The following is a 27,797-nucleotide window of genomic DNA, read 5'->3' on the forward strand; positions in this document are numbered from 1 at the left end:
TTTGAAATTTTGTAATAATGGCATATGATTGGATCAATATAGGACTCATTATTGACTAACCACCATATTTTGTAAATATATGATCATCCTACACCTTCTGTGCCCTTAGAAACCCATGAGAATTATAATCTATAGAATCATAGTACGTTGTATTTACTGACAGACTGTACATTAAGATTTTAGTAAGATTGACAGAGATTGCACCTTATTACTTTCACTTTCATTTTCACCGCACTATATATTTCCAGTCGGCTCGATATAGACCCTCCTCTGCATCATCTTTGGTAAGTTCCATGCCATAATAACCTCATATCATCTTACTAACCCAGCTCAAAAACAGGTTTGGGAAGGTGTTTGGCTTTGTTTGGTATTTTAAAGTGATATTTAATCAGGACAACCTTGTGTTTAGATAGAGTTAATTTAATTATTTTCTGTGTTTTGGTAGTTTATTATTATCTGCTGACATTAGATTTTTTTTTTTTTCAAAATAAAAAAATATTGAACTTTCTTCATTACATGTATTTGTTACTGAAATAATTGTTGGCAAACCAATACATTTGCCAAGTTAAGTGCATAGTCCTTTGCCTTTACTTTATTAAGAAATGATTTTGGTGCTTGTGTAAATTGATGTGTGCAGACTACATGTAATAGGAAATTTTAGGATGTGTCCTTATAAATTATTGTATATTAAGTTCAGCTCAACTATAGGGATTGAAATGACAATACATGATACTGTGGTTTCATCAATATTCATTGAATACCAATTTTCGTGGATTTCGTTGTTTAGTTGCTCCATAAAATTAAATGTTCATTCAAGTGCAATTTCTATTTACATTTTGTATTGATAGGTTCATTGGCCACGAATTTACGTATCCTTGAAACTCTGATTTTTACTATATCCACGAAAATTGATACCCTTGAATATTAATGAAACCACAGTAACAATAGACCAAAAATGTAAGAATAAAAGCATTTATTTAATTAAAAGCCTGGGGAAAATACAGTTATTTTAAAATTTAGTTAATAATTGGGGAGGGTGAATACACACAACTGACTGTTAACTTAGGCATTTGTTTTTTTATTTAAATAAAAACATTTCCCTTTTCCAAGCATTTTTTACTCCTGAAAGTGAACTCTTTTTTATTATTAATTATGAAAATGACATCAAATTAGTTATCCTGATTTTGATAATGGCAGTGAGAAAAATGATGATGTTTGGGGTCTGTGCCGAATGGAATATTTGTGCAACATGAAGCTTTGATTTTATTTTTTTTGCATCTGTTGTGGCTTGAAGAAACACAAAACTTCCCTCTATCATAAATTTACTTTATATTATAAACTCTTTATTAAATAAATAATGTTACATGTATTACTTTTCTTATATGATTATCAGTAGACTGAAACATTTCTAATGTAAATTAAAGTTTTATATCTCACATAGTGACAAAAATCAGGTTGAAGTTTGATTAGAAGGTGATTGCCTTGAATATTTTACTTTTGACTGCACAGTGCTTGTGTTTCATTCTTTTATATATAGTTAATGCATTATGTACTTTGAATAGGAAACAAACTTTTTAAATACAGTAAAACATGCTAACGAATTGAAAGGGAAGGGTGATTGTACTTTGTTATAAGCGAAATTCGTTATATCCGTCATGTTTACAATATATTATATAGTCATGGGGAATGCAAATCACTTCTCTGTAAGCATCAATTCATTATAAGCGTGTTCGCTATAACATTGTTTTACTGTATATACAATCAAACTTCATTATCTCAAACTGGACTGTTTAAAAACTTTGAGGTATCCGAGTATTCAAAAAAGCGGGGTTAAATACTTAAAAAATAAGTGGTGGGACTTACAAATCACTTTGACATATCCATTGTATTCAAGATATCAGTGTTCAAGTTATCGAGGTTCAATTGTTAAAGAATGCTTAAATTCAAATTTTAATTTTCTCCATGTAGAAACAGAGGCCCCAGTCAGCGGGCAGCTCCTCGGGGAGTCGACCAGGGAATCCTCAGCCCAGGGGCATGGCAGGCCTCAACAGTGAGGAGATCAAAATCCTGAGGAGACTAAAGGAGGAGGACCAGAGGAAGGGTGGCTGGGTCAGGATCTTCCCCACCCCAGACTCCTGGGACCTCTACTCGTGGGTGTTTTCTTTGTTTACTTAGCCTTACCTAATTAATCTGTCTGCAATGTTGTTTATGTTAACACAACCAGAATCTTTCATTGTTAGCTCACCTGAGCTGAAATCTCAAGTGAGCTTTTCTGATCACATTTTGTCTGTCGTTGTCCGCATGTCTGTCTGTAAACATTTCACTTTTTCAACATCTTCTCCAGAACTAGTGGGCCAATTTCAGTTAAACTTGGCACAAAGCACCCTTAATCAAAGGGGATTCCAAGTTGTGAAAATTAAGGACCCTGCCCTTTTTTAAAAGGAGATAGTAAGGAATTATTGAATATTTTTGAGAAATTTTAAATTTTTTTTACATAGGAATATATAAAGTAAATCTTTAAAAATCTTCTTCTCAGAATCTTATCAGCCAGGATAGCTGAAACTTGTGTGAAAGCATCCTCAGGTAGTGTAGATTCAAAGTTGTGAAAATCATAACCCCAGGGGAGTAGGATGGGGCCACATTGGGGGAGGGGTTAAATATTTACATAGAAATATATAAAGTGAATCTTAAAAAATCTTCTTTTCTGAAACCAATCAGCCAGGAAAGCTGAACTTGTTTGGAAGCATCCTCAGGTAGGGTAGATTTAATTTTTTTTAAATTATTTTTAGAATTATGATTCTGCAAGCCACAATGGGGTTGGGGGATGGTAGTCAAATTTTACTTAGAGAAAAATCTTCTAAAAAGCCATTTGCTTAGGAAAGCTGTAACTTGAGTGAAAGCAACTGTAAATAATGTAGATTCAAATTTGAAAAATTCAAAATCTTGAGGAGTAAGATGGGGCCACTTTTACAAAGGAAAACATTTTAATTATTCACAAAAACTGAAAAGTTATAGAATATGGTTTTACTTATATGCAAGCATTTGGACATTTTGCAAATTCTTTAAAATTGTTTTGAATTTAGCTGCTGGACAATTCTTGGGCAGCACAAGGGGTTCAGAGTTTCATGTAGGTTTATATCCCATATATAAACAATTGTTTAGGATCTTTTTGAGAACTGCAATGCTCAACATGTGAAATGACTATAAAATTATCCTGTTAGAAAAGGGACTTGATTATAAACATAAGAATATCCAAGGGGGAAATGGAGTTTTTATTTATACAGGATCTACATGTACTATATTACAGTTAGATATTTTGTATAATTATGACTCCATTAAGCTAATTTATCATGTCTATTGTTCTCAGGTGAGCGATGTGGCCCATGGGTCTCTTGTTTTATTGTTTACTCTCATGTATTCCTTGGAAATTAACTTAAATGACAATTTCATTCATTGCTGTTTAGACAGAGTGCACTCTTGATTCAGTGTATTCATGATTAGTTTAAATTATTTGTAGTGATGTACACATGTATTAGTTTCTATGGGAACTAATAGCCAAAAAATAATAGAAACTTATAGATTTTTTTTTATCTTTTAGGTCATTTCTACAATTCTCAACAAGTCACAACTTGATGATTCATAGTCGACTTTATCCTGACAGGTATACTAGTAAAAATTGTTCAATTTATACACAACACAAACCCCCCCCCCCCCCCCCCCCAAATACAAAACACAACACCCCCCCCCCCCCCCCCCCCTCCCCCTTCAAACTCATTATCAGTTTTTAGAAAAATTTGCAACTTTTCATTTACTTTGAAAAAAGACAAATAAGGAAACTATAAGATAATGAATTCATTATTATTATTGATTACTTAAGCATTGAATCATTATTTTTTGAAAGATGTGGTCTCATAACTGCAACGTTGTGTACATACAAATTGAATAACACGCGCTAGCGCGTTATGATAATTTGTTTGCACACACCATTGCAGTTATGAGACCACATCTTTCAAAAAATAACGATTCAGTGCTTATATTTACGTTTTTAAACATTTATTACCTTCCCGCAAATATGATTTATTTTTAAAAAGCTCTGTCTTATTCAACGAGTAAAGCGAAATTAACGGAAGAGCCATTGGAATAGCCGAATTATGCTGACAAAAATATTGCACAGCGTTTTAAATTCTAATAACACAATTTTATTTTTCTTTCTGTAATTTAACGAATTTTTTTTTAGAATACTAAGAAATTAATCAATTGAATTCATTTAACCGTCAAAATATATTTTCATCAATGAAATATTAATCAGCGTAAGTATAATATCAGGTCGTGACCAGGTTTGAAGTCGCGATAAGAGTCGGTTCATGTTCTTCGAGAAATACTGAAGGAATACTGAATGTATTCATACGCACCAGATTTGGTGATTGGGTCTTCTGTGTTATGCGTAAATATCACTCAAATCAACCAATGCAATTTAATAGAGGGGGGGGGGAAGTGAATGTAAATATAAACTGTTAACTCCATCCTTTTAAGAGTTGCAAACACCACACATGTACGTGACTGTATGGAATTATTTTTATGTCAGTGGGAGTTGATTCTAATTGCAACATTTAGGTGCTAATTAATGTATCGGTATTTGTCTCGGGTTTTTCTTGAAGTATCCTATTCTAAGTCTTTATAAGGAATGCTTTATTGTAAATTAGATTTGATACTTAAACATTTATATACAAATCAATAAATTCTAAACTTATTCCTATGTTTCAGACACAAAGGGGGATCCCAGCAAGCAAAAAGTGTAGCATCCACCTCAGCAGGTCAAAGGGCAAAGTAAGTAGGTGAAAGGTCAAGCTGTAATGGCTGCCTAGGCTGTAATGTTGGTAAACAGTTTGCTAATTGGATGTGTATAAGGCTTGGTTATGGTCTGGTGGGTTTCATGGTTATAAAGTTTCCATTTGGAGCTAGAAATGACTACTTGTATCTTGTGATTTCTATTGCATAAATAAAAAAAATGATGAGTCATATTACCATGTATTGCAATTTTTTGAAGTTCTCCCAAATTAATAAAATTCATAGAATATATTTCCAATTAAATATAGGATCATCTGATGTTTGATATTTATAGAGGGAATATATAATTACAATGTGATTTTTCAGTCATGGTAAAGATGGGGTGTTAGAAATGATATAGGAAAAAAAAATAATGTAACAACTGGCTATTAACAGACATATACATTGTTATTATTCAGAAAATTAATGTGTGGGGTAAGAAATGGTGTATTATAAAAAGTTAGCATAAGAAATGGTTAAAGACAAAAATGGCAGCACATTCCATAATGTATTACATATAACAGAGATGTTCCAATAGCAGTAAGCATGTATCATTAGCTGCTTGTATATGACTTCACTCCATGATGTTTTCAGAGTCTGCCCCTCCTATAAGACCAAGTGAGTACCTCACCAGTGTTGTTATATCGAGTAGTGTGCTAAAACATCAGTAGCTCTGACGTAGACTGCTCTAGTTCTGTTAACTATTTATACTGTCTATTGTATATATGCAGGAATTCCAAACATTCCAAACATACAGCGTAAGGCATTGTCAACCTGCACAGTATTATTTTGTAATATTTGTAATATTTTGCATGAATTTAAGTCATCGATTTTGTACATGTTGATATTTTATGTTTTACGTATACCATACCTGCTCAAAGGTGTCCTCAGTGTTGTTCAGATCTTATGCTGAGGATATCTGAGGCAAGATTGAGCTGGTGTGGATAGTTTGAGTCAGTACAACCTGTGACATAGACTAAGAGGCTTCATTATGCTGCATGCTGCAATGTGTGACATGCTTTAAAATTGTGTACCGTATTTACAAGCAGGATGTAGACACTCTAAGGCGTCAGACAGTATGTGTTAACAACGTGTCTGTAGTATATATCATCATTATCACTTTGTCAGCATTAGGCTGTTTTGTCTGTATATCTTTAGCCCTATATGTTACTGTACAGTTCCTTATTTAAGCTCTCACTATTGATTGCCATTGAGGAGGCTTACCTGATCTATGGTGTTTATAATGAAAATGCTAAGAGTCATTGCTTCTGTTGATTTAGATTTTAGTTTTATCCATGTTTTATGGATTGTTGTTGTGTAATGACTAAACAATGTGGGTGGTTTACTAATGATAGCGAGTTGATCATCATCAAGTGAAATGGGCTGGATTCATTGGGTAATATAATTATTTCCTGTTAATTTAGATAATTTTAATTTGCACATTGTTAACATGAAAAATATTGAAAGATTGGTACATGGGGAAATTCCCAAAAGTTAGTCTTTTTAATCAGAAAGAAAGAAAGAAGTTGTTTGTATATTTTTAAATTAATGTTTCATTAATTTTTCAAGGAACTTATGAAAATGAAGTTTTATGTACATTATATATAAATTACAGGCAAGAAATTTTGGTAGATTAATGATTTTTGGCAAACATGCCTATCTTGTATAAAAAATGTATAATATTGTGGGTATAAAGATATATATTGATATTGAATTTTGTGTCCTGTGGTAGCATTCTGTTATTATGTGCTATGGTAGATACTTAATGCATGTAATGAATTCATAAGTGAAATATGCTGAAATGAAATGTAATGAACATATAAAGTTGGCAAATGTGTATCCATAGCACAGCTAGAAAATAAACAACTGACTTGCAGTGACTATTGTACATTGCTAGACTTTGTAGTTCCTCTGGATTTGCGGTGCTAGTATAATTATTTGTAATTTAACTCTCTATATAGTTTCCTACAGTTTTATGAGCATAGCCTTCTCCCTCCTATCTGAAGTAGCCATACTGGTTTACTGATATTTTTCTGCTGGGTGCTATTTTTCTGGATAAATTTTGCACAGTATCTTTTCAAGGGCAAAAGAAATTTATGGTGTACATTCTTTGTATTCACCCATTCAGAAATCGCCAAAAATAAAGTTGACGTTAAGAACTTTTTGAAAGAAAACCAAAAAATTCCACCCACAGAAAAAAGCTGTAAAACCATGCAGTTAAACTGTTTTCAGAGATTTTCAGATTAATTGTCTATAACTGTAAAATGCATTATAAACTCATCAGCTAAATGTCAATCAATATTTTTCTTTGCAGAAGTGCATATGCTTCAATGGGAGGATCAATGAAGTCAGATCCTGAGGTATGCATGCTCAATAATTTTTTGAAATTATTTTGTTTTAAAATTTACTTTTTATACAAAATGAATTATAGATAAGACTAAGGCCCAAAATGATATACCTGATATATTGTCTATATGGTAAAAGATCAGCTTTGTCTTATCATTGTTTCATGTTAAAATTTCAGTTTGCTGAATGTTATGCCCAGGCAATTAGCAGGACCAAACAGTATGAGAGGAAACTTGGAACGGCTCGTAAAGGGAAGCGAAAAAATAAACGCAAGCCAAAAGGTACTTAGAACTAACAATAGCAGGATCTGCACAAATATCCTGTTAGATAATTTATAACAGTTAATTTTTTTGAAAAGCCACCAAATTTATCTAATTGTATGACCAACACTTTTCAAATGACATAAATTTATTTGATATCTTTCATACATTCACAGCAAGACCTAAGCTTGCTCAGGGTGTGGTTGAGGACCAGGAGGAGGATGAAGACAAGGCTGAGGAGTCTGATGAAGAGAATGATGAGGAGAAAGAAGAGGCACAGAAAGACTCGAGGAGCTCTTCCCCAGTGGAGGAGGTGAAGGAGCACAAGGTGGAGGTAGAGGTGGATGTTGTGACAGATGGGGATGAGGTCCCCCAGGAAAAGTCCTCAGCACAAAGTGACTCTGTAAGCTTACACTGCTTCCTGTACCCACTGTACTGCTCCCTCTAACACTTACATAGTCCTCAGGCTCAGCACAAAGTGACTCTGTAAGCCTACACTGCTCCCTCTAACACTTACATAGTCCTCAGCACAAAGTGACTCTGTAAGCTTACACGGCTTCCTGTACCCCACTGCTCCATCTAACACTTTCACATTTAGCTGCAATATACAGAAAATAAGTTGGGTGTCTTGAAACCAGAGCCTTTGTTCATTGTTATCACTCCATCAGCTTTGAATTACCGCTCTTATTGCAGTACACACATTCTGTACCTCAAGAAGTAGATATTGAAGCAATATAGACACACATTATATGTGTTTAATAAAAGACACTACAGCACAATGTGCTTAAAAAAAACCTACAGCACAATGTGCTTTACCTCAACCAAGACCACGGTGTGTGCTGTTGTGAAAGCTTGACTTTTCTTTATAACATATAGTCATATTTTACTATTTCTAGCTATCTGTGATCATAATTTGCACCGCAACACATACTTCTTGGTATTTTTACACAATGAAATTGTAATTAGAACTTGTAATTTTCATTTAATGTTGCCATTGTGTGTCTATGCCTAGCTAGCTCATAATTTGATCAACATATTGTTTCTATTTCAAAAGAATGTATATATATAGGGTATTGAAACATATAGAACGCTCAAACATTTCGATGTCAATTACCAGTATGAAGTGAATTTTTAAATGATATTTAATTAATACAAGTATGTTAATTAGGTGGTGTAACTTTAACCACTGTTTATTCCAACCAAATCTTTGAAAAAAACATAACACATTGAATAATTGAGGTATTTTAAGACGTTTTTTTAAAAGCAATTGTTATTAGAAATTATGTAACTTTTGCAGAAAGCGAAAGAAGAAAAACCTCCAAAGCCCCAGAGAGTGCAGGTAAAACTACCGCTCCAGAAAACTGTAGAGACACCCATAGAGGAAAAACCGACCGCACCTGCCAAGCCCCCACCCCCTCCCCCCGAACCCAAGTACAATGTGGTGGAACTCTTACAGAAGGGGAGGACACTCAGGTATGGTGCAGTGAGAAGTTATGTTTGTCTGATTCTGAAGTTAGGAGTTTAATTGACTGTCTTGTAGTTTTGTTTACTTTTATTGTCTTGTTTCTTCAGTAAATGCCAGGCGAGAGGAGCGTTTGCCATGTATTTAGTCAGAGTCCAGCAGCGATTGATATCGGAGGCAGGACCGTCAAATCAGGATGATTCTGATGCTCTTAATGAACAAATGGTCTCTTTATTTTCAAGATTTGTGAATTTTTCCTTTTCGTCAATAATATTTTGATTGAAGTGATCAGTAATTTTCTGAACATTATAACAAAGAGTGTAAAACGGTTTTCTTTATAATGCAGGATTTGGTGCTGAGGTTTCTAAAGCGAGCAGCGGTCAATCTCCAACAGCCCTTTAAGGTGGTGGTCCCCAGCAGAAAGCTCCCCCTGGCGGACCGCAGGAGGATACTGGCCAAACAGCTGGGCGACTTCGTCCATATCTACAACAAGGTCAGCAGTAACTCTCTTCTTGTACATGTTCTGTGGTCTACTTGTAATTACACATATATGTACCGTGGTTTGATTGATATTTGTGGGCATCAGTTACTTGTGGATAGAGTGAAAATGACAGTTTCAAGGACACATTCATTTGAGGTTAATGAATCTATCCATACAATATCTGGTTTTATGTGATTTTTCACTTCAATTAACATGTCATCGATATCATTTCATAGATCAACTAAGAAGAAAATTCATGAAAATTGATATTCAACAAACATTTATGAAACCAGGTAAAATCTTATATCAATGGCCAAAATTCTTGGTAAAAGTAACGGTATTATTGATTCCAGGAAACTGAGCAGTTGAATCTAAAGCGCCAACAGGAGAGACAACAGGGTAAGGTGGCTGAGGTCCACCCCTCAACCGCCCAGGCTGAGTCCCAGGGGGTCTGTGAGGACAAGTTTGACATGTTTGTCAACATTGCCAGGTACTTGTACAGTAATAATACATAGAGAGTGTGTGAGGAACATTTATTGCCAGATAATTCTGTAGTTATCATGCAAAGAGTTTGTAAAAATTTCTGTCAGGAAATTTTTATAACATGAATGGTCAAGTTTATGAAAATGGTGCAAAGAAGGATAATCATGATTTATATCTGTTGAATATTACTCTATACATACATTGTCATACTAGTTCTTTATCTTTTTAGTGAGGGAGAACTGGAGGAAGTGCTAACTACCTACACAAAGATAAACAAGTCAGCCAGTATATTCCTGGGGGGTCACCCCAAGAACTCTGTCACTGACTCTAACGGTCAAACGCGTCCTACCTCAACCTTCCAGCATTCCCGGCCCCCATCTGCAGGCCCTAATAGACCCCCCAATGCCACTAGTGGCCGACCCCCAATCTCCAGACAGAGCTCCTTGTTACAGAACAGGCCCGGGTCAGGGAGTGTGGGGAGGTCCGTCAATATGTCTGCCTCTGATTCCAACATGGGCAAGAAAAAGGAAGGGGAGGGAACAATAGAGGTGACCCCCAAAACTATCACCGGTTGGGAAGACCCCCCCAAATTTGGTAAGGCATTCTTAGTTGGCTTTTAATATATATCATATAGCATTAAGCTAGTTGTTTTGTACATGATGTATTCAGTAGATCATAGTATTCTGCTAATTGTCTTAAGATATTAAATCATCTTGTAAAAAGTAATGTGTTTAATTTTTAATTCATTTTTTATAACTTATTAGTTTTCCTCCAAAAAAAGCTGTAACTAATCATATTATGTCATGCATTACTTCCAAACCCTTTTTATTATTTACATGCCGTTAGTATTTCGTTATCCATTACGTATATAGAAGCATGTCCAAGCAGCATACATGTATTTAATAAAAATTTTCCCTTAAGCTTTGCTCTACTTACAAATGTAAATGTATGCTGATATATCAAATGTTTGTTGTCTACACATTGGTATTGGTTGTGTCTTAATTCACTATTAAACAAGTAATAAAAACAGCGATTATTATGTTTGAATTTCATAACATAAATTTGGTTTTGTTTCCAATTCAGGAAAATATAAAAAATACTTTTAAATCTCAGAAGCTGTTCCTTGTAAGATAAATGTACACAGAGCTTTGTTCACCATGTAATAGACAACAAGCAGTTCTTGGCACCTGATAAATTTTCTCTGTAGCTAGCGACAGTAGCCTAACCACCACCACTACCACCGCCACTAGAACCACCTCTCAGGCCGGTGAGCCTCCACACACACGCGTGTACCACACACCCTCTCAGTCTTCATATGCTAACGCTGTGCAGGTATACACACAGAAACTAACCTCCAATCGACCCCGCTCAGCGACCTCTGGTGGAAACAGGACAGGTAACTCATGTAGTCTCGTCTCATTGTTGGAGGATTTTGTTGTTAGCGTCCACTGAAATGTTTCATTTAAATTTAATTTGAAATTCAATATACATGAATAATAGTGATTGTAGATTGATGTTAGATTGAATATAGTATTGATGTTTTTTGTAAGTTTCACTAGTTTTTTTTATCTATTAATTGGTAACAACATTGAATCTAAAAGTAGATTTGTTTAACAATTGATTGGTTTGCTTCCTTATCAACATACTATTTCCCCTTCCTTTGTGTATTTAGCCCCACCTCCAAAACCCTCTGTAGACCCTCCACCAGGTAGGGACATTGTTGTCACAGAGGATATCAGCTTCTACTGCATGGGTTCTCTAATGAACTGCAAATAGAACATTTCTTTCCTGCCTTTAAAGAGCTTCATACCTTTATCATTACATTCACATGGGCAGATAGCTGACAAACTACACTTTTGCAAATTAATTTTTTTTTCATAACAAGAAAAGTTATAAAATAAAAGTGAAATGTTATTTCCAAACTTTGTTTCTAGTGGATAATAAACATATACCTACGCCTACAAACTACATGTGTACACCTGAGTCAGGTAGGCAAGAAAAGATGTTACCTCAGGACAAAATATCTTCATTGCACTCTACTTTGCCCAATTTAACATTCATTACTGACCCAGTGATTGCAATATCTTATGTTGCTTGTAAGATATCTACTTCTTTGTGGGACTGGGTCTCTGACAGCTGATGTTGTTAATATATGGTGTTGTCTGTTATTACTTTTCTTGAAATTTTCAGTTATATTAGCACTTGCTTGAATTTCACTGTTTTACACAAAATTTCATTATTATTAATATTGTCAGATCAATTAATAATACTGTGTAATTTAATAAATCTATCATACATTCTTTTTTTCCTTCAATCCTACTAATCAATATGTACTACATGTATGTATATTGTATACATTTAATGCTAATTGTAACATTGATAGGGACAGGTCAAGAAAGGAATGACGAGCTGTACATGTACAGTGTGTATATTGTAACTATATATCAACAGGTGTGGCAGCTAAGCCCTTCAATAGACCAATGTCAGCCATGAACCGCCCAACATCAGCCAATCCATATGCTACAACTAACCCCACTGTTGGTAAGAAGTAGCTTACACACCTAGAATTCCAGTTGGAATTTATCACAAAAAACACATCTCCTATGGTAGTTGCAGGTCTGTAGCTCCCAGTATTCATAAATTCCAATGAACGACCTTGGAGCTACAGTTTGAATTTTAGACTGATTTACATGTACCTTATTTCTACACCAATTCTGTACAAATATTTGACTCCAAAAAGTTTCTTGGACATTTTACTACAGGTCTTGTTATTTCACTTGCCTCTGATATTCTTTTAAACAACATCACCAGCCCCATATTAAAAATGAAGTGGTGCAGTTCCTTTACACGCAAAATGTAGCGACTCTTGGTCTGCATGTGAATTAAACATACTTCATTTACCAAGGTCAACGTGTTTAAGAGAGAGTCTGAAGCAAGTAAGGTGACAATATCAGTAGTAAATTGAAGAATTTCATGGTATATGAACTAATTTTTCACAGAATTGATGTGGAAATATGTCAGTCCAAAATGAGCAATTTTTTTTGTGAGGCACAAATTGCAACTTTTTACTGTAGCTCCCAGGTTGTCAATCCAAATTTTTTCAGACTGGGAGCTACAGCTGCCTATGGGCAAGTATTTAAATTCTTAAACTTTGGTTTTATGTAATGTTAAGAGTAAATAATTCAATTCATTTTAATTTCCTGTTTTTCTCTTTAAGTACATAGAAACTTTGTTTGCTTATTTTATGATTAAAGAATGTATGTAATAGTTATGGAACTTGGATTCTGATGATAAATTTTGTTCTTTTCTGTTAGATTCATACAATGATCAGGCCATTCATGATGCTCTACAGAGATTGGCGCTTCGCCAACAGGCAAGACAATACTCTGCCTACAATGGGACAAGTATGATAAACAATGACTCGCGTTGTTCTTCGTCTCAGCAAATGGGACAGGGCGACACCCCGCAGTATGGCAGTAGTTCTTCGCTGGTGGATACTACATACACCATCAACAAGAACAGTGGTTATAATAAGATGGCACCGCCGGCGACAGGGATAATAATTCCAGGAGGAGAAAGAGTGCAGACCAATGCAGCTGTGTACCCAGAACAGACCAGGGATGAAAACATACAGAGGCCAAATGACAATATCAAATATAGCTCATCTAATGGGATCACTGAGGACATCAGAAATAGACCTCCGTCAGGTCAAGGACACAGAAGGCTGGAGATCAAATCCGCATCAGGGTCAAGGAAACCTGTTCAATCAAATGTGAATCTACGAAGTGCCAACGCAACATTTAATAGTTTTATTGAAGACTCAAACGGGACAACCTGGCAAAATGACCTTGCACATGCATACAATCAGGTCACTGGAGTGTTGCCTAGCAACTATCACACAGCATCTCAATCAAGTAAACAGTTCCAGATAATGCAACAACAAGCTGCCTTGAAACAACAGAGCAAGGCAATGTTGGAGCAGAGTAAAGCAAAGCACCAGGCCATGATTGCACAAGCTCATGCCGTCCAGAAATCTGTACAGCAACAACAGAGGCTTGACCAGGAGCTGGAGAGTGCCATACAGATGTACGCCCCAAAACCCCCTACCCAACCCCCACACGCCCGGAAAACCCCCAGCTCACACAGGGTCCAAAGGTAAGCTGATTGTTGTATATGGCTTATTGTAACGGGAGAATTTTTCAACTGAATTTTATAAAAAAGATTTTAAAAGCTGCTATAGCTATTGGCTCAGCAGAAAGCTCGGGCTTTTAGGGGGAGAAAATCTGTCAGATGGTACCTTAAGCTGCTGATTCTCAAACATAATGTGTCTGTCTATTCTGTTTGTCACCCTTTATTTATTCAGAGTATATTTTACTCCAAGTAAGCACTTAACATTGATAATACCAAAAAATTTTTAACGCTGTTAAAGTAGCAAGAAAATTGTGTTTAAAAAGGTGCTAAACTACTATTAATCTAGAACACTTACATGTGATTCATGTTTTGTTAGTGCATTGGCAAGCAATATTTGCAAAAACATTATTAATATTGTTAACTTTTATTATTATGTATTTAAATTTTAAATCCAGTTAAGTAAAAGATATTCAACTACTTGAAAATTTTAAAACTTTTGTGAAATGGGCGAAAGTTTTAAATATAAATAATGGAATTAAAGTGTTAGAATGTTTCATCCATATTGACCATTTCTTTGCTATGTGTTGAAGTGCAGCTTTTGTAACACAGTTATTCAGGGTACAATTTGACAGATTTGATATCATATGCATGTAGATGATTATTTTTGGTCTGGCATGTGTTTGCTTACTATGATATTGTTGACATGATGTTTGAATAGTTATAAATGATTGAATCATGCATTTAGGAGTTACACAGTGCCATATCTATATTAGATGTAAGTTGATCATGTTTAATGTTTGTTTCCATTGTTTTTTACTCCTGATTGACACTCCTGTACCATTATGTAATTTATTATATACCTTAATTTCAACATCCCCTCTTCCTCCCTGTTTTTTGTTGAATTTCTGAAATTGTCCTGATTGTTTGTTTTGTAATTCTACATATATAAAGTGTGCTTCCCAATATATCAGATTTTATCCTTGCTATGAACTAGAGTTATCCCTCTTTGTTTTAGCTCACTAAAGATTCTGTGAAGTCCCAAAGTTTTACAGCTTCTTGTAATGTACGAACATGGTATCTTACTAGATTTGGTCGTGTATCCTTAGTAACGCTGGGTGTGGAAGTGTAGCCGCTAGAATTTCTTTTATACGAGCACGGTCAAAGATTTATCATACGTACATCATTTTGAATTTTAGAGACAGCTTGATGTATAGCACCACCAAGATTAAAAAAAAATTCTGCATTTCTTGCTTACAGAAATTATTTATGACTTCTAGAAGGAAAAAGCAATGAAAAAATTAGGGAGTGTGGAGATGAATCTCAAGCAAAATGGTCTTTTATTTGAAATAAAAAATAATCCACACTGCTAAACACTATCCTGTACATATCAGAAACTCATTCTGTGTAGTCAACATTTCTTTCTTTTCAGAGCTTTAAACGTGCACTATTTACCTTGTCAGTAGTGAAGTTATCTACTCTCTTGTCACATCATCATTTTTAAAAATTTCTATTTTGATATCTGAGGCTAACTGCTCTGTTCTCTCCTCTGCAGTGCCTGTAGGTAATGGGTTGACATTGTCCTATCACCCTGTCACGTGGTTTGATTTTGTTACACAGGTCTGCCGTTCCTGATGATTCTTTAAATTTCAATTTCTACAACAGCTTGCAGTTTGACCAGCACACTGGCCGCACTCGATCTGCTCAAGGTACACTCACTCAGTAACTCATGATTTACTCAGCCGCGGTGAGTTAACTCAAGGGACTTAGGAAACTAAATCATGATAATAAGTAATGTTATTTTGCTGTCCAGTTTAAAAGCTTTATACTGACAATCAAAAATAGAGGAGAACCATTACAACCACATTAAGTAAATCAATTTAAAAGCTGCCAAAGAAGGAAGGAAAAATCTACTTAAATCAGTTATTTTGTATTTACAATTTATTGCAGTTTATTACAGTTTATTGGAATATTTTTCCTAAGTCACAACATTGTGAAATTTGCATTTTAAGGCCATCACACATTTTAAATTTTCAGTCAAAGTGTAATAGACACATACATGTAAATTTGACACACACATTTATATATATTACACAAGCTTGCATATCTCATAATTTTACAGATTTTGTGTGTTGCTACATGTACCTTTGTAAAATTACTAATTTCCTTGTGATGCATTTTAAAACTTTAAAAGATTTTTGTACACAGTATATAATGAAATGCAAGTAAAGAATAAATGTAAAATTAAAGTAAAATATTTCACTTAATATGTTGGTTTTTATATTGCTACAAGTAGATAAAGCATTTGGTGCATGATTGTTTATGAAATAGAGGCTTGCATGATATTTTGTTTGGCATATAAGCATAAAAAGTAGATGCTTAAATAGATGTATATTTAGATTACCTATAATTTTGAGGAAACAAGATAAAGATTTTATAATTTTGCAATTTTTAAGATTCTTTGATAGTACATTTTAAATCTAAATGTTGAATTCAAGAATTGTTTAACTTCCTTTGCAGGGTATTGAATCTTCGCCCACTAGAACAAATAATGGAGTTAACTCTTCCAGAAATAAGATTATAAGTTTGATTCAAATATATCACAACAATGGAATCCAAAAACATTTAATATTTTATACATTGTTTTATTTTGAATTTGGTAGGGATAAATCTATTTTTGTACATGATTTGAGTGGATTGTGCCCATGTGTGTATACAAGTGTTGAGAATGTATTAAATGTGTGTGTATCAGTGAGAATATTGAAAATATGTTTGTAGTGATTGAAGAAATATACAGATATAGAGCATATCTTTTAAATGCCGTCCATATTTATAGTTATTTTGTTCTTTTATTATATATCAATTTTATTTATTGAGTGATTCTTAGAATGTGTGATTTAACATATTTTTTCTTGAAATTGTTGGGTTTTTTAAAATGTACATTTTATAATTTGATTTTATAACAAGCTGCCTATACCAGAAAGTAATTCTTTTGTGTCCAAAAACATTGTATTTCTGTGTTAGTATTCTCAGGTAAAGCAAGAAACTTAAACTGTTAAATCTCGTAATTGTTGATGTAAATTAAGGCCATTTTTTAAAAGTAACTTTTTGGCAAAAAAAGTTTTAACAAAAAGTATGGCCTAATTCTGAAGTATAGATTTTCCTTGTGAGTGTAAATCTGTATGTCTTTGTGGGAAGTATCGCTAGTGTTTCAAACAAATGGAATCGTTTGTACTACTTATCAGATGATGGATGTATCTGTGATATATTTTTGTTACTTATTTTTTTTTATCTGATGATTATTTCACAATAAGTAGTCTATTCTGCTTATATTCTGCCTGCTTTGAAAAAAAAATAAACAGGGTTTTGTTTAATTAGTCATTTTTTTTATGAAAATAATTTTAGCTATTGCGATGCCTGTTTTAATTTGTGTCTATTTATTGAATCAGCATTTCAGAAATTGATGACAGTATTAGTGATTATGTGGTCTTGTGATTGATAAAAACTCGGCCTTAGCAACAGAAGTAAGATTTCCTTGATTAAATCCTAGCATTATTTCCGTCAGGTACACTTGTGGCTTAGTTACGTCACGTTTAAATAGCATGTAATGTGACTATGACAGACATAATGAAGCATGTACCCACTGAAATACAATCTTGTGTCCACTTTCTTGCTTTGCATCGGGATGTATTAGCTTCAGACACCAAACCTGCTGACTTCACTGTTGTCTAGTCCTTAATATTCTCATCATACAAATTTTCATCGAAAAAATATGTTGATAATGCTCCATTCTTATCCAACATTTTTATTAGAAGAAAGTATTCCAAGTCCCTTTATAATTTTTCGGAACACATCTTACCTTTTTTATATATTAAAAAACAATAATGGTTTTCTTTTGATTCTCAATGTAATATGTCAGATATTGCCGATTTGTTGTCATGCTCATGTTTATGAGAATGGTAAATATGGCTGGTTTGTTGTGAGGCCAGACCATTCCCACTGGGTGTCACATTGGCAATTTAAATGTTTAAATTATTGAAATGGAGAATTTAATTAAGGCAGTTATTTTGTACTTTTATTAATTGAGTTGACAGTCAATTATACATTAAAGGAACATAAATTTGTATCGAAATAGCAGGTTATGTATGTAAATTGGGAACCTTCGGTGATTTATCGCTGCGAGGTGTTTCTGGATCCATTGCATTATGAGAGTGGATTCTATTGGTGCTGAGGACAAGTCTGTTTCCTGCTCGTATGCTTATCTATTGACAAGAGGTCTCACAAAAGGATAATTCTGATTACATGGAAACCAAGTTCATATTATTTCTGTTGTAAGAAAGTTTATGTTCTTTTCACATTCCGTATATAATGTTATTAATAAATAACTAAACTATGAAACTTTTTTGTATTTTGTTAGAACGATCATTGAACTGTTCGGGTTACTTGGTTTTCGAAGAACTAAAAATTCAATGGGAGAGGTCGTTATAAATTCTTGGAACTTTCGGGTTTTTTTTTCTATATTAAAAATTTTGACTGTCAATTTTGAATTTAAAAAAAATCTGAGCTGAATCTATTCATGATGTATGTTAAGGTGGTATGGGACACCTGCATATTGTAACACACTTCCTATCGAAATAAACTAGAAAGTATAATTTTATATAATTGTTTACCACCAAATTTGTTACCTAGAAGCGTCGAGGGTTAGCTACGAATAGATCTATGTCAAGTTCAAATCCCGCCGTTTCTAAAAAAAATTTCCCTTTCTTAAATAATTTTAAACAATTATATTGGTCAAATATCGTAAAATTTGAAAATTCCAAGTAAGTGAAACTATTTTGATTAAAATGTAATTTTAAATGATTGACCAAAATATTGAATGTTAAAGTCAAGTTACAAGCGAGATACAGAGGTAAGAATTGGTTGTTATGTAAACAAAGCTCGAGTCTTATAGTTGTTTACAAATTAGTAATGTAAAGATTTACCATTTCTTAGACAAAATGAAATGTAAAAAACAATTTAATCTAACTCAATATCTTCATAAATATACTAGTATCAACAAAAGAAAGATACATTTGATTGAAACTTACACAAATACAACACGTATGTAAATGACAACTTTGATATTTGACGTTCAAATTTTGACATAGCATTGAGAACTTCTATATTTATCAGTATAAACATGGAAATATAAAATTTGAAAATTTTAAGTCAAATGGTGTCCAAGTCCCTTTAAAATGTTAAATATGATATTTTGACTTTAGTAAACGAAAAGTCAAAATATGTGAGCTTTTTACATTTGAACTTTTTCCAATGCAGAGCTCTCTGTTTGAAGGACATTGATATTGACAGCCAAGAACATCCAGCCAATTTAATGGTCATGTGGTTAATATTTACTTATCTAACAGCTACATGTTTCCGAAAGAAAATTTGTAATAACTGTATAGTATATCTTTGTGATATGTTTCAGTTGATTTTCTGCAAATTTTGAAGGTTTTTATTGAAAGTGATTGTCAATGTTATGAATTCTTTGAAGATTATAAACGGATATTACAACTCGGCTAGATGACTGATAAACAGATCTGTGCCCAAGATGTATGCATTTCATACAGTGATAATTTCAATTTTTAAAAAAATCTAGCAAGTTGGTAGAAATTGTGTTTGAAGGATTTGTATGTTACTGTGTATTTATAAGACATGACTCAATCAACTCACTACCACAACAGTGCACGAGATGGGAGGCATTTCCTTAATGAATCAAGCTGCACGAAGTGCATAAAAATATCCTGACCAATGTGCTCTGTGTGTGTGTGTAGTATTTAATTGGTTAACTATCTTTTTAAATAAACAGATCATTAAATACAGCTTCTCTTCCTGGATCTAATTGTGGAATATGAAGTATGTTACATCTAGATTAAGGACATAATTTGGTGGAAGATTTACAGGGGACAGTTCGAAAAACTTTTTCAGCATGTTTAAAAAATATGCATAATTTTTCTTATATGCATTTGCTTATTGCCTCTGAGAAATTCATAAAAGTTATAAGGTACAAATAGTTTGCATTGAAATATAAGTCATACAGCCATATTTTTTTTTTACGATATTCAACACCTTTCATGGCTTAAGAACTCAAAGTTTTTTTTTTAGGTATTCATCCGAATCAAACCCACAAGCGGCAGAATAATTAAGTTTCTTTGACGAAATTTGTTTTTAATCTCTTCTAGTTTAGATTTTAACACAATGGAGTTTGTTTCTATTCCAGCTTATGTTGTTGTTTGTTTTAAACTTTTATTTAAAAACTGCAAAATCTTTCCAGTCAGAAAAGATGTTTTGTTTAATAGAATAGATATGAGTAAAAAAACCTTTTTTTTTATTTCTTGATTTATCCGAGTCATAAATCTCTGTGTCAAAGTACTTGGGAAAAGTAACGCACTTTTTAAAAAAATTCGAAGAGCGTTAAATTCGAGAAAAGTCAACGCACTTTGAAAAAAAAATATATCAATTGCGAAATGTACCTTGTTTTTAATTAGAATGCAGTTACAGTTTGATTTAATGTTTATATTTTTTGTAAACAACGGTGAACATAATCTACCGTCATTTATAGGAACATGGAACAGACAACCAAACTGTCCGACAGTGTGTGTATATCATTGAAATTAAATACATAGAAAAGGCACCCCTCATCGTTCTTTCTCAAAAATATATCAATTTCCATTAAGTATTTTAAACTTAACGTAAAAAAGCTGATAAATGCAATAAGTTTCGTTTTAAATATAATACAGTCAAATAAAAACGAGACCCATTGGCCACTTCACTCACCCGAACAACCGTTCTTGAAGTTATCTCAAAACTCTTAAATATTAAACTCTTCTGAAATATAAAAAAACACCCGAAAATTTTCATATATTCATACATAAAAACAATAATATAAAAATATCTTTGGAACCTACTTTCAGACATTATATTGAAAGATCAAAGATGAATCAACTGACCGACATCATTTTTCTTACTTCAAATATTTAACTGTATCTGCAAAACCTTCACGGAAAAAGCACAGGAACTGCAACACTTTGTCAAACCTCGTAATCTAGAACTAAATGGGACTGTTAAAAACCATCGAGATATCCGAGTATTCCAGATATCAAGGGTAAAATATTTAAAAAAATAAGTGGTTGGGACTTACAAATCACATCGACATATCCATTGTATTCAAGATATCAGTGTTCGAGATATCGAAGTTTAACTGTATAATTTTATTCATATTCAATTCATATTTCTTTTCTAAACCAATAGCCTTGAAGGAAGTGCATGCATGCGCGGAACAAGGGCCACTCCAAATTCTTCATTCTGCTTGCTTCGGAACAATGTTATCGACTTTCAATTCAGATTGTGCTTACTGGCAATGTTTAGGAAAAATCTATTCATTGACCATCTCCCTCACCACCATGTTAAAAAGTGTGGAAAAGTACGGGTAGTACTGAAAACGAATGCTTTTGACAAAATTGTTATTTAGAAGTATCATATTGAATTTATTTTCGATTTTAAGTAGAATACTATGAATACAAACGAAAGTAAATCATCAAAGGCTGAACCTCAGATGCTACCGATGCTATTGGGTTTTTGCCCCGCCAAGTTATAAACATTGAACTTTGAGCTTTAGATTGTATTTGGTGAGGTATTTCTTCAAGTTATAAACAATCTCTGAGAAACCATACAAATAAAACATTATACAATACAAATGGAGATTGTATAATACAAACAAACATTTGACCATACGAATGAAAATATTCAATATAAATGTAGAATTATACAATAAAAATGAAATGTATACAATACAAAAGAAAATCATGCAATAGAAATGAAAAATTATACAATAAAAATTGTAATTATAGAATATAAATGCAAAACTATTGAATACGTAAAAATAATACCAATGAAAAATATCAAATTTTGCAGCGTTTGATATGCCATATTGACCTACACATATTTACCATTTCATGCATTGATATGTCTACTGAAATCGTCTTCAATTCGTCATTTTTCCTTAGTTCTCTCAAGTATTTGATAGTTGTGTTGTATAGATTCCGAGTAAAGAAAGTTTCTAAGATATTTTTAAAGTAAGGTATTGTAAATCAGCAGATAAGTCTACAAAATTGTGTTTTAAAGATTAAGGTCATCTGTCATAATAATCCACGTTTTATTCATCGGAATCCCTAATTGAATTAGTTATAGTTTTTTTTACAATTATATGTTTCAAATGATTCAAATCTTAAAATTGAACATTTTATGTTTGATAAGCACCGTACTCTAGATAATCTAGAATATATGAAATATCATTAATGAGATGTTGATAAACAACATACCTATGGATGACGGACATATGGGGATACTGCAACACTGCAATGACGTATCATTAATACTAGTAGTACTACTGTCTCGTGCATAATTTTAATGGTCATGATGCACATAATTTCTATTTTGTAGTACCGTATGGCAGAGAAGCGCCTGATTACCAAATATAGACCTATCTTCAGAAACCTATTTGCAAATATTTCATTTTTCAATATGTGTAAAGTTGTTTTTGACATTGATACCCAACTGATGAAGGCATTTTCTATCGAAAATGATTTTCAAGATAACGTTTATGAATATCTCCTAAAGACTTTTCAGCGTAACTAAGATTTTTTCTAGAGACAACCATAGCTTCATTTGAACACTTTTTTATCGACATATATTGGCATATTTAGCTTTTCTTTGATAAGATTCAAGAATGAACTAACTCCAATTGTTGCTTAAAATGAGCTTTTATAATAGTTTTATTTTCTGAATTTATAAGATTTTTTGAAAAGTATTTTATATTTTGAATTAACGTTTGAAATTTTAAATAATGCATGTTGAATCGTTAATGAACGAGCGTCCCAAGTAAACAGGAGAATGACTATATTTTCAATATAAACATCGACAATCGAAATCCAACTGCGGAATCATATAATTATGACTATTGGAATCATTTCTTCTGGCATTGCGCGAAATAAAACTTATAGTTAGCAAAGAAAAAACCTGCGCTGACTAGAGTTGGCATTCATCTATACGCGGATCTAGAGCCGGGGTGGTCGGGGGGCCTTGCCCCCCCCCCACCCCACAAACAAAACTATCTATCAGACCCCCCCCCCCCCCCACCACCACCACCACCACTACCCCGGTAAATTTTTCTGGATCCGCGCATGTTCATGTAAACTGATTAGACTTTTCACATTTATGTATCCATGATTATGACATCCTAATTCGTCCGAACAAATCCTAATTTGTCCGAACAAATATCTAATTCGTCCGAACAAATCGTAATTCGTCCGAACAAATAACTTATTCGTCCGAACAAATCGTAATTCGTCTGAACAAATCCTAATTCGTCCGAACAAATAACTTATTTGTCCGAACAAATAAATTATTTGTCCGAACAAATGTGTAATTCGTCCGAACAAATCCTAATTCGTCCGAACAAATAACTTATTCGTCCGAACAAATCGTAATTCGTCCGAACAAATCGTAATTCGTCCGAACAAATCACTTATTTGTCCGAACAAATAAATTATTTGTCCGAACAAATAAATTATTTGTCCGAACAAAAATGTAATTCGTCCGAACAAATCCTAATTCGTCCGAACAAATAACTTATTTGTCCGAACAAATCCTAATTCGTCCGAACAAATCGTAATTCGTCCGAACAAATCGTAATTCGTCCGAACAAATAACTTATTTGTCCGAACAAATAAGAATTTTTTATTTTTTCATCTGGCCCTTCCACGCCGCCGTATATACACGTAAAAAGTTGATTATAAAAGATGTTTAATGCTGTTTTATATTTAATATGAATTGTGTGCTCAAGGTGTTACAATTAAGCTAATATGAACATTTGCAAATATGTGGGGTTTTGGGGGGCTCTGATTGGCTTATATTTAAATGACGTAAGTTTTATTATCTTATGATCAACATGATGGCTTTGAGTATATACAGTAATTATGTATTTCAAACACATTTTGATATGTAGAAGATTAATGGAAGAAAAGTACCTCCTCTGATACTTAGATTTGTTGAAAATTAAAAGCTCATTTTAGGTGATAATGCCCAAATGCCTGTATCTATAACTCTCAGACTGAATGTAGGCTGGTTTTACTAGTACTGGTTTTAAATTTAGCAATAAATACTTTCAATTTTTTTATCATAACACTGTAGAAACATTTGTTTGGTAATCCCTTTTTAATATGATGTTTTCAATATCAGCAAAGGCTGTCCCTTTACATGGTGTTTACGTTTACACACACTTGCTGAAATATTATGAAAATATACATGATAAGTTTAGGAACGGAATTTCTTCACCAAATCAACTTGAATGATACGATGGTGATTAGAATGAACCTTTAGTTTTCCTCTGCCCATTTATAATGACGACATTTCGTAGATCAATTTATCAGTTTTTAAAAAGAAATACAATAATTGTTTACAGTTCATCAACTAATCACGGTGCCCAATATTTGTGATTTATACACATTTTTAAGTGCGTTTTCCCAAGAATAACTTACAACAAACGTTGAAACCCATTTTAAATGCGACTGAGTTGACTTTGACTTAAGCTACACGCATTTCGAGAAACACTGGCAAAGTATTTAATCTGAGTACAAATTTAAATAACACACATGAATAAAATTTGGCAAAATGAAATAATTTTTTTTAAAGCGTGTTATGCATTTTTCAAAATAATGATTTTCTTATCCACTTTTTGTTCATCTTTAAATAGATAGTTCTTATAAACATACCTTTGTAAGCCAGCAAAAGCATGCTTCTGTCTAATTTTATGATCAATGCCTTTGATTTGCACATATACTCAATGATAAGAAATTGTATATTCAATGAGATCTGCTTATCATATTTTTATTTACGAAAAAAAATTGACACGTCTTTTCATTTGAATGACGAGTCTGTAATGGGTGTTTATTTGGTTTCTTCGATAAGACCTTTTCAGATTTTCTGTCATGGTGATATATAACCTTATTAAAACATTAATAACAGCAGGCTTATAATGTAAATATAGAACTTCATAAGAACAGTCTAAGAAATAGGGGAAAATCTCCTTAAACAAAACACACGGTTGATTTCCCGCATTTATTTGGATTCCTTTTATATCAGTGAAGTATCGGGGATCCTTTCTTGCACCTTTTTATTCTAATCCCTCATTATCGTTAGTGAGAAGCGTCCCTCAAGCTTTAATGCCATACTTTCATCTCAAATCATCTTAATTTAAGTAACGCAACCACTTTCCGTGTAGAAATTTACACTTAAACATATGGGGCGCTATTCACCGCGTAGCACAAATAACGTTTTTCTCGCGCGGGCATCCGTTAAATCGCGAGATTGATAGTAATTACCGATTTCAGAAGTAGAGAGGACTTGAAAAGGACATCGTATCTCCGGAGTGATGATTAGCGGTGTAATCTCTCAGCAGCCCGAGAAATGGTCAGTGTATTTGCGGGGTGTATATGGAAGCAGTAATTAGGCGTCAGCTCTTGTGCTGCTTGATATTTCTTAATCGGGTTGATGTAGGAAAAGACTTTCGTATCGAGAACGTTGGCAATTATAGGCTTGGGTTGGCGAGAAATGAAATGGAGGGTAAAAGTATGCATGCTTGTTTGGAGCTTGTTTAGCTGGACAAGATTTTTCTTCCTTTTAAAATATCTGGGTAAAAAATCTTGGAAATATTAGGGCGCATGTAGATGAATAAAGAGCATGAAATCGGAAAATGAAAGTTTTTTTTAGAAATCTTGTAAATGTAGCAGAACACACGTTACAATTTTCCATTTCTATACAAAAGTTGAAAAGAATTGATTGTCAACATTAGTTAAACGTTAAGATTTGGTAAACAAATTTAATTTTAAAAAGTAATTTTCTCGTGTTTAAAAAAAAGTTTATCACCCAATCAATCCACAAAAAGACTATCACGATTATTAATAAAACACTAAGAAGCTCAAAGGAATTTCTTCGAACAAATTACCACTGACGTAACTTCCATCTGATGTTAGGGGGTTAGATAATAACAAAGTGCATTGTTTAATCATGCATAAGGTAATTATTGTTTAGCGTAAGCAGCAATCGATGGTTACATCATAATTTGATGAATTGCTTATCATAAAATACCCTTCATTGTAAGACGCCCAATCTGTTTCCACAATTTCTAAAAAAAAAAAAAAAAAAAAAAAAACTTCTTTTGTTTATTTTATATTGTAAAACTTTGACGCTTTATGTCTTGGCTTTTAAAAAAAATATAAAAAGCTTATGTGGCCAAAATTTCAAATTATTTAACGAAATTGCAGAACGAGCAATGAATGGGAAAGGGGTAAAAGGTAATCCAAAGAGAAGTATATTCAAGTAAAACGAACAAAGTGAATAATTCAAGGTGTTTATATAGGTATATATGTATCACTTTATAACCAGAGCTGGATTTCAAAACCCAATTTTATTTAGAGACATCCCTACATATCCTGATTGTGACCTTAGTTACGAACGTGCTTTTTAGAAATAAAAGGATTAAAGTAATTTAAGCAAATATTTAGTAGGTATTGCGGTATTATTGATGTTCGCGCGCATCGATTTTCATTGACTGAGCGAAGAGCAGAGTTTAAAGAAAAAAATCATGGCCTATGAAACCTATCAATAAAATATGTAGTTAGAATATGTAAATTTTGAACTCCAGTGCACATTTTTGTGCATGAAGCCATCAACGTAATCCACGAAAATGGGCACTCAACGAACATTGACGAAATGATAGAAAACAAAACATCCTTTTTCTAAGACAATCCTTGATCTCTGGGACAGGAAATTACAATTTGTGTACAGGTAACCTTTCATTAACGTGTGCCTACATTGTATACTAGATGACCTGTATAAGAACACATGTTTAAAATTACTGTATAGAGTTTCTTTGAATGATAATTCCAGCCCCACCAAACTTTGGTGGAGGCAATACCGGGTATTTGTTAATATTACCATAATTCTTTTATCAATCGGATGTACAGCAGTCGATTGGAATATTTTGAAGATTAGATAAATATAATTCAGTAAAGAAAGGGGGAACATGCATAGCCTTAGCATACCCTTTTCTTGTTGTGTACACTCCAAATTAGTCGAAACAGACCTAGTTGTAGAAGCCGAATTTATCTAAAAGTAACGGCCAAGCTTTAAGGAAAGACATTACGATGACATACTAAAAAAAACTGGTGACTCAGGTAAACTCTAAAAATATAGCATAAACATTAGACATCACTTTTATCAGGGCGGTTATACAAAGAAATTGAAACATTTTGATTCCATAAAACTAATCCTTGTTCTAGAGTTATTGGACGTCTTGACAGATCATGATTTATAATATCATGTAGTGTTTCTTTTCTGAATGTTGTCCTTGATAATAATGTAATGGAAATCATAAAAAATGAAGTTTTAAAACTTTTATCTCCTTATAACTATGTAAATCAGAAATAATAATTACTTTCATGTTGACGTTTGTAATTTGTACTTTTGTAGAATGATTTATTTATGAGGAGACCAGATGTGATTAATTTGTATTTGACGATAGTGTTTATGTGGTTTTAAATTTGGAGTTTATTTAAATTAAACCTGCTTTTAATGTGTTTCCGGATTATTTAAAAAATGTACATATTTCTCCATAAAACAGATCTATAAAACATTTTTCCAATGTTTTTTTTTTTAATTCTTTCATAAATATTTCTTTGATTCATTTCATTCTATTCATAGTTAATTAAAA

General features: G+C 33.1%; 1 protein-coding gene and 1 long non-coding RNA gene across 9 annotated transcripts in view; one reads left to right on the forward strand and one right to left on the reverse strand.

Annotated features, from left to right (window-relative positions):
• The window catches only part of LOC105318195 (tubulin polyglutamylase TTLL5), a 35,350-nt gene extending 16,965 nt beyond the window's left edge, over positions 1-18,385 (forward strand). For 2 of the 8 annotated variants that reach the window (XM_066086542.1, XM_066086550.1), the window contains 20 exons: positions 249-284; positions 1,969-2,150; positions 3,599-3,661; positions 4,765-4,827; positions 5,422-5,445; positions 5,559-5,585; positions 7,142-7,187; positions 7,352-7,454; positions 7,610-7,836; positions 8,731-8,906; positions 9,006-9,120; positions 9,242-9,388; positions 9,730-9,866; positions 10,089-10,453; positions 11,067-11,255; positions 11,532-11,567; positions 11,794-11,847; positions 12,311-12,400; positions 13,174-14,014; positions 15,608-15,734. In XM_066086542.1, coding sequence (XP_065942614.1) covers positions 249-284; positions 1,969-2,150; positions 3,599-3,661; positions 4,765-4,827; positions 5,422-5,445; positions 5,559-5,585; positions 7,142-7,187; positions 7,352-7,454; positions 7,610-7,836; positions 8,731-8,906; positions 9,006-9,120; positions 9,242-9,388; positions 9,730-9,866; positions 10,089-10,453; positions 11,067-11,255; positions 11,532-11,567; positions 11,794-11,847; positions 12,311-12,400; positions 13,174-14,014; positions 15,608-15,713 — 3,027 coding nt within the window. In that variant the 3' untranslated portion in view covers positions 15,714-15,734. Of the gene's footprint in view, positions 1-248; positions 285-1,968; positions 2,151-3,598; positions 3,662-4,764; positions 4,828-5,421; positions 5,446-5,558; positions 5,586-7,141; positions 7,188-7,351; positions 7,455-7,609; positions 7,837-8,730; positions 8,907-9,005; positions 9,121-9,241; positions 9,389-9,729; positions 9,867-10,088; positions 10,454-11,066; positions 11,256-11,531; positions 11,568-11,793; positions 11,848-12,310; positions 12,401-13,173; positions 14,015-14,735; positions 14,766-15,005; positions 15,054-15,542; positions 15,735-16,507 lie in introns of those variants that run through there. The other 6 variants (XM_066086543.1, XM_066086546.1, XM_066086548.1 and 3 more) reach the window with 6 other exon arrangements.
• On the reverse strand, positions 11,170-15,572 carry LOC136275998 (uncharacterized). The gene is made up of 3 exons (XR_010714488.1): positions 15,443-15,572; positions 11,506-11,625; positions 11,170-11,307 (listed from the first exon to the last, which is right to left on the reverse strand). It is a non-coding gene; the product is annotated as an uncharacterized lncRNA (long non-coding RNA).
• Positions 18,386-27,797: the final 9,412 nt, after the last annotated feature.

Source organism: Magallana gigas, chromosome 6 (genome assembly GCF_963853765.1).
Source record: "Magallana gigas chromosome 6, xbMagGiga1.1, whole genome shotgun sequence".
Classification (NCBI taxonomy): Eukaryota; Metazoa; Mollusca; class Bivalvia; order Ostreida; family Ostreidae; genus Magallana; species Magallana gigas.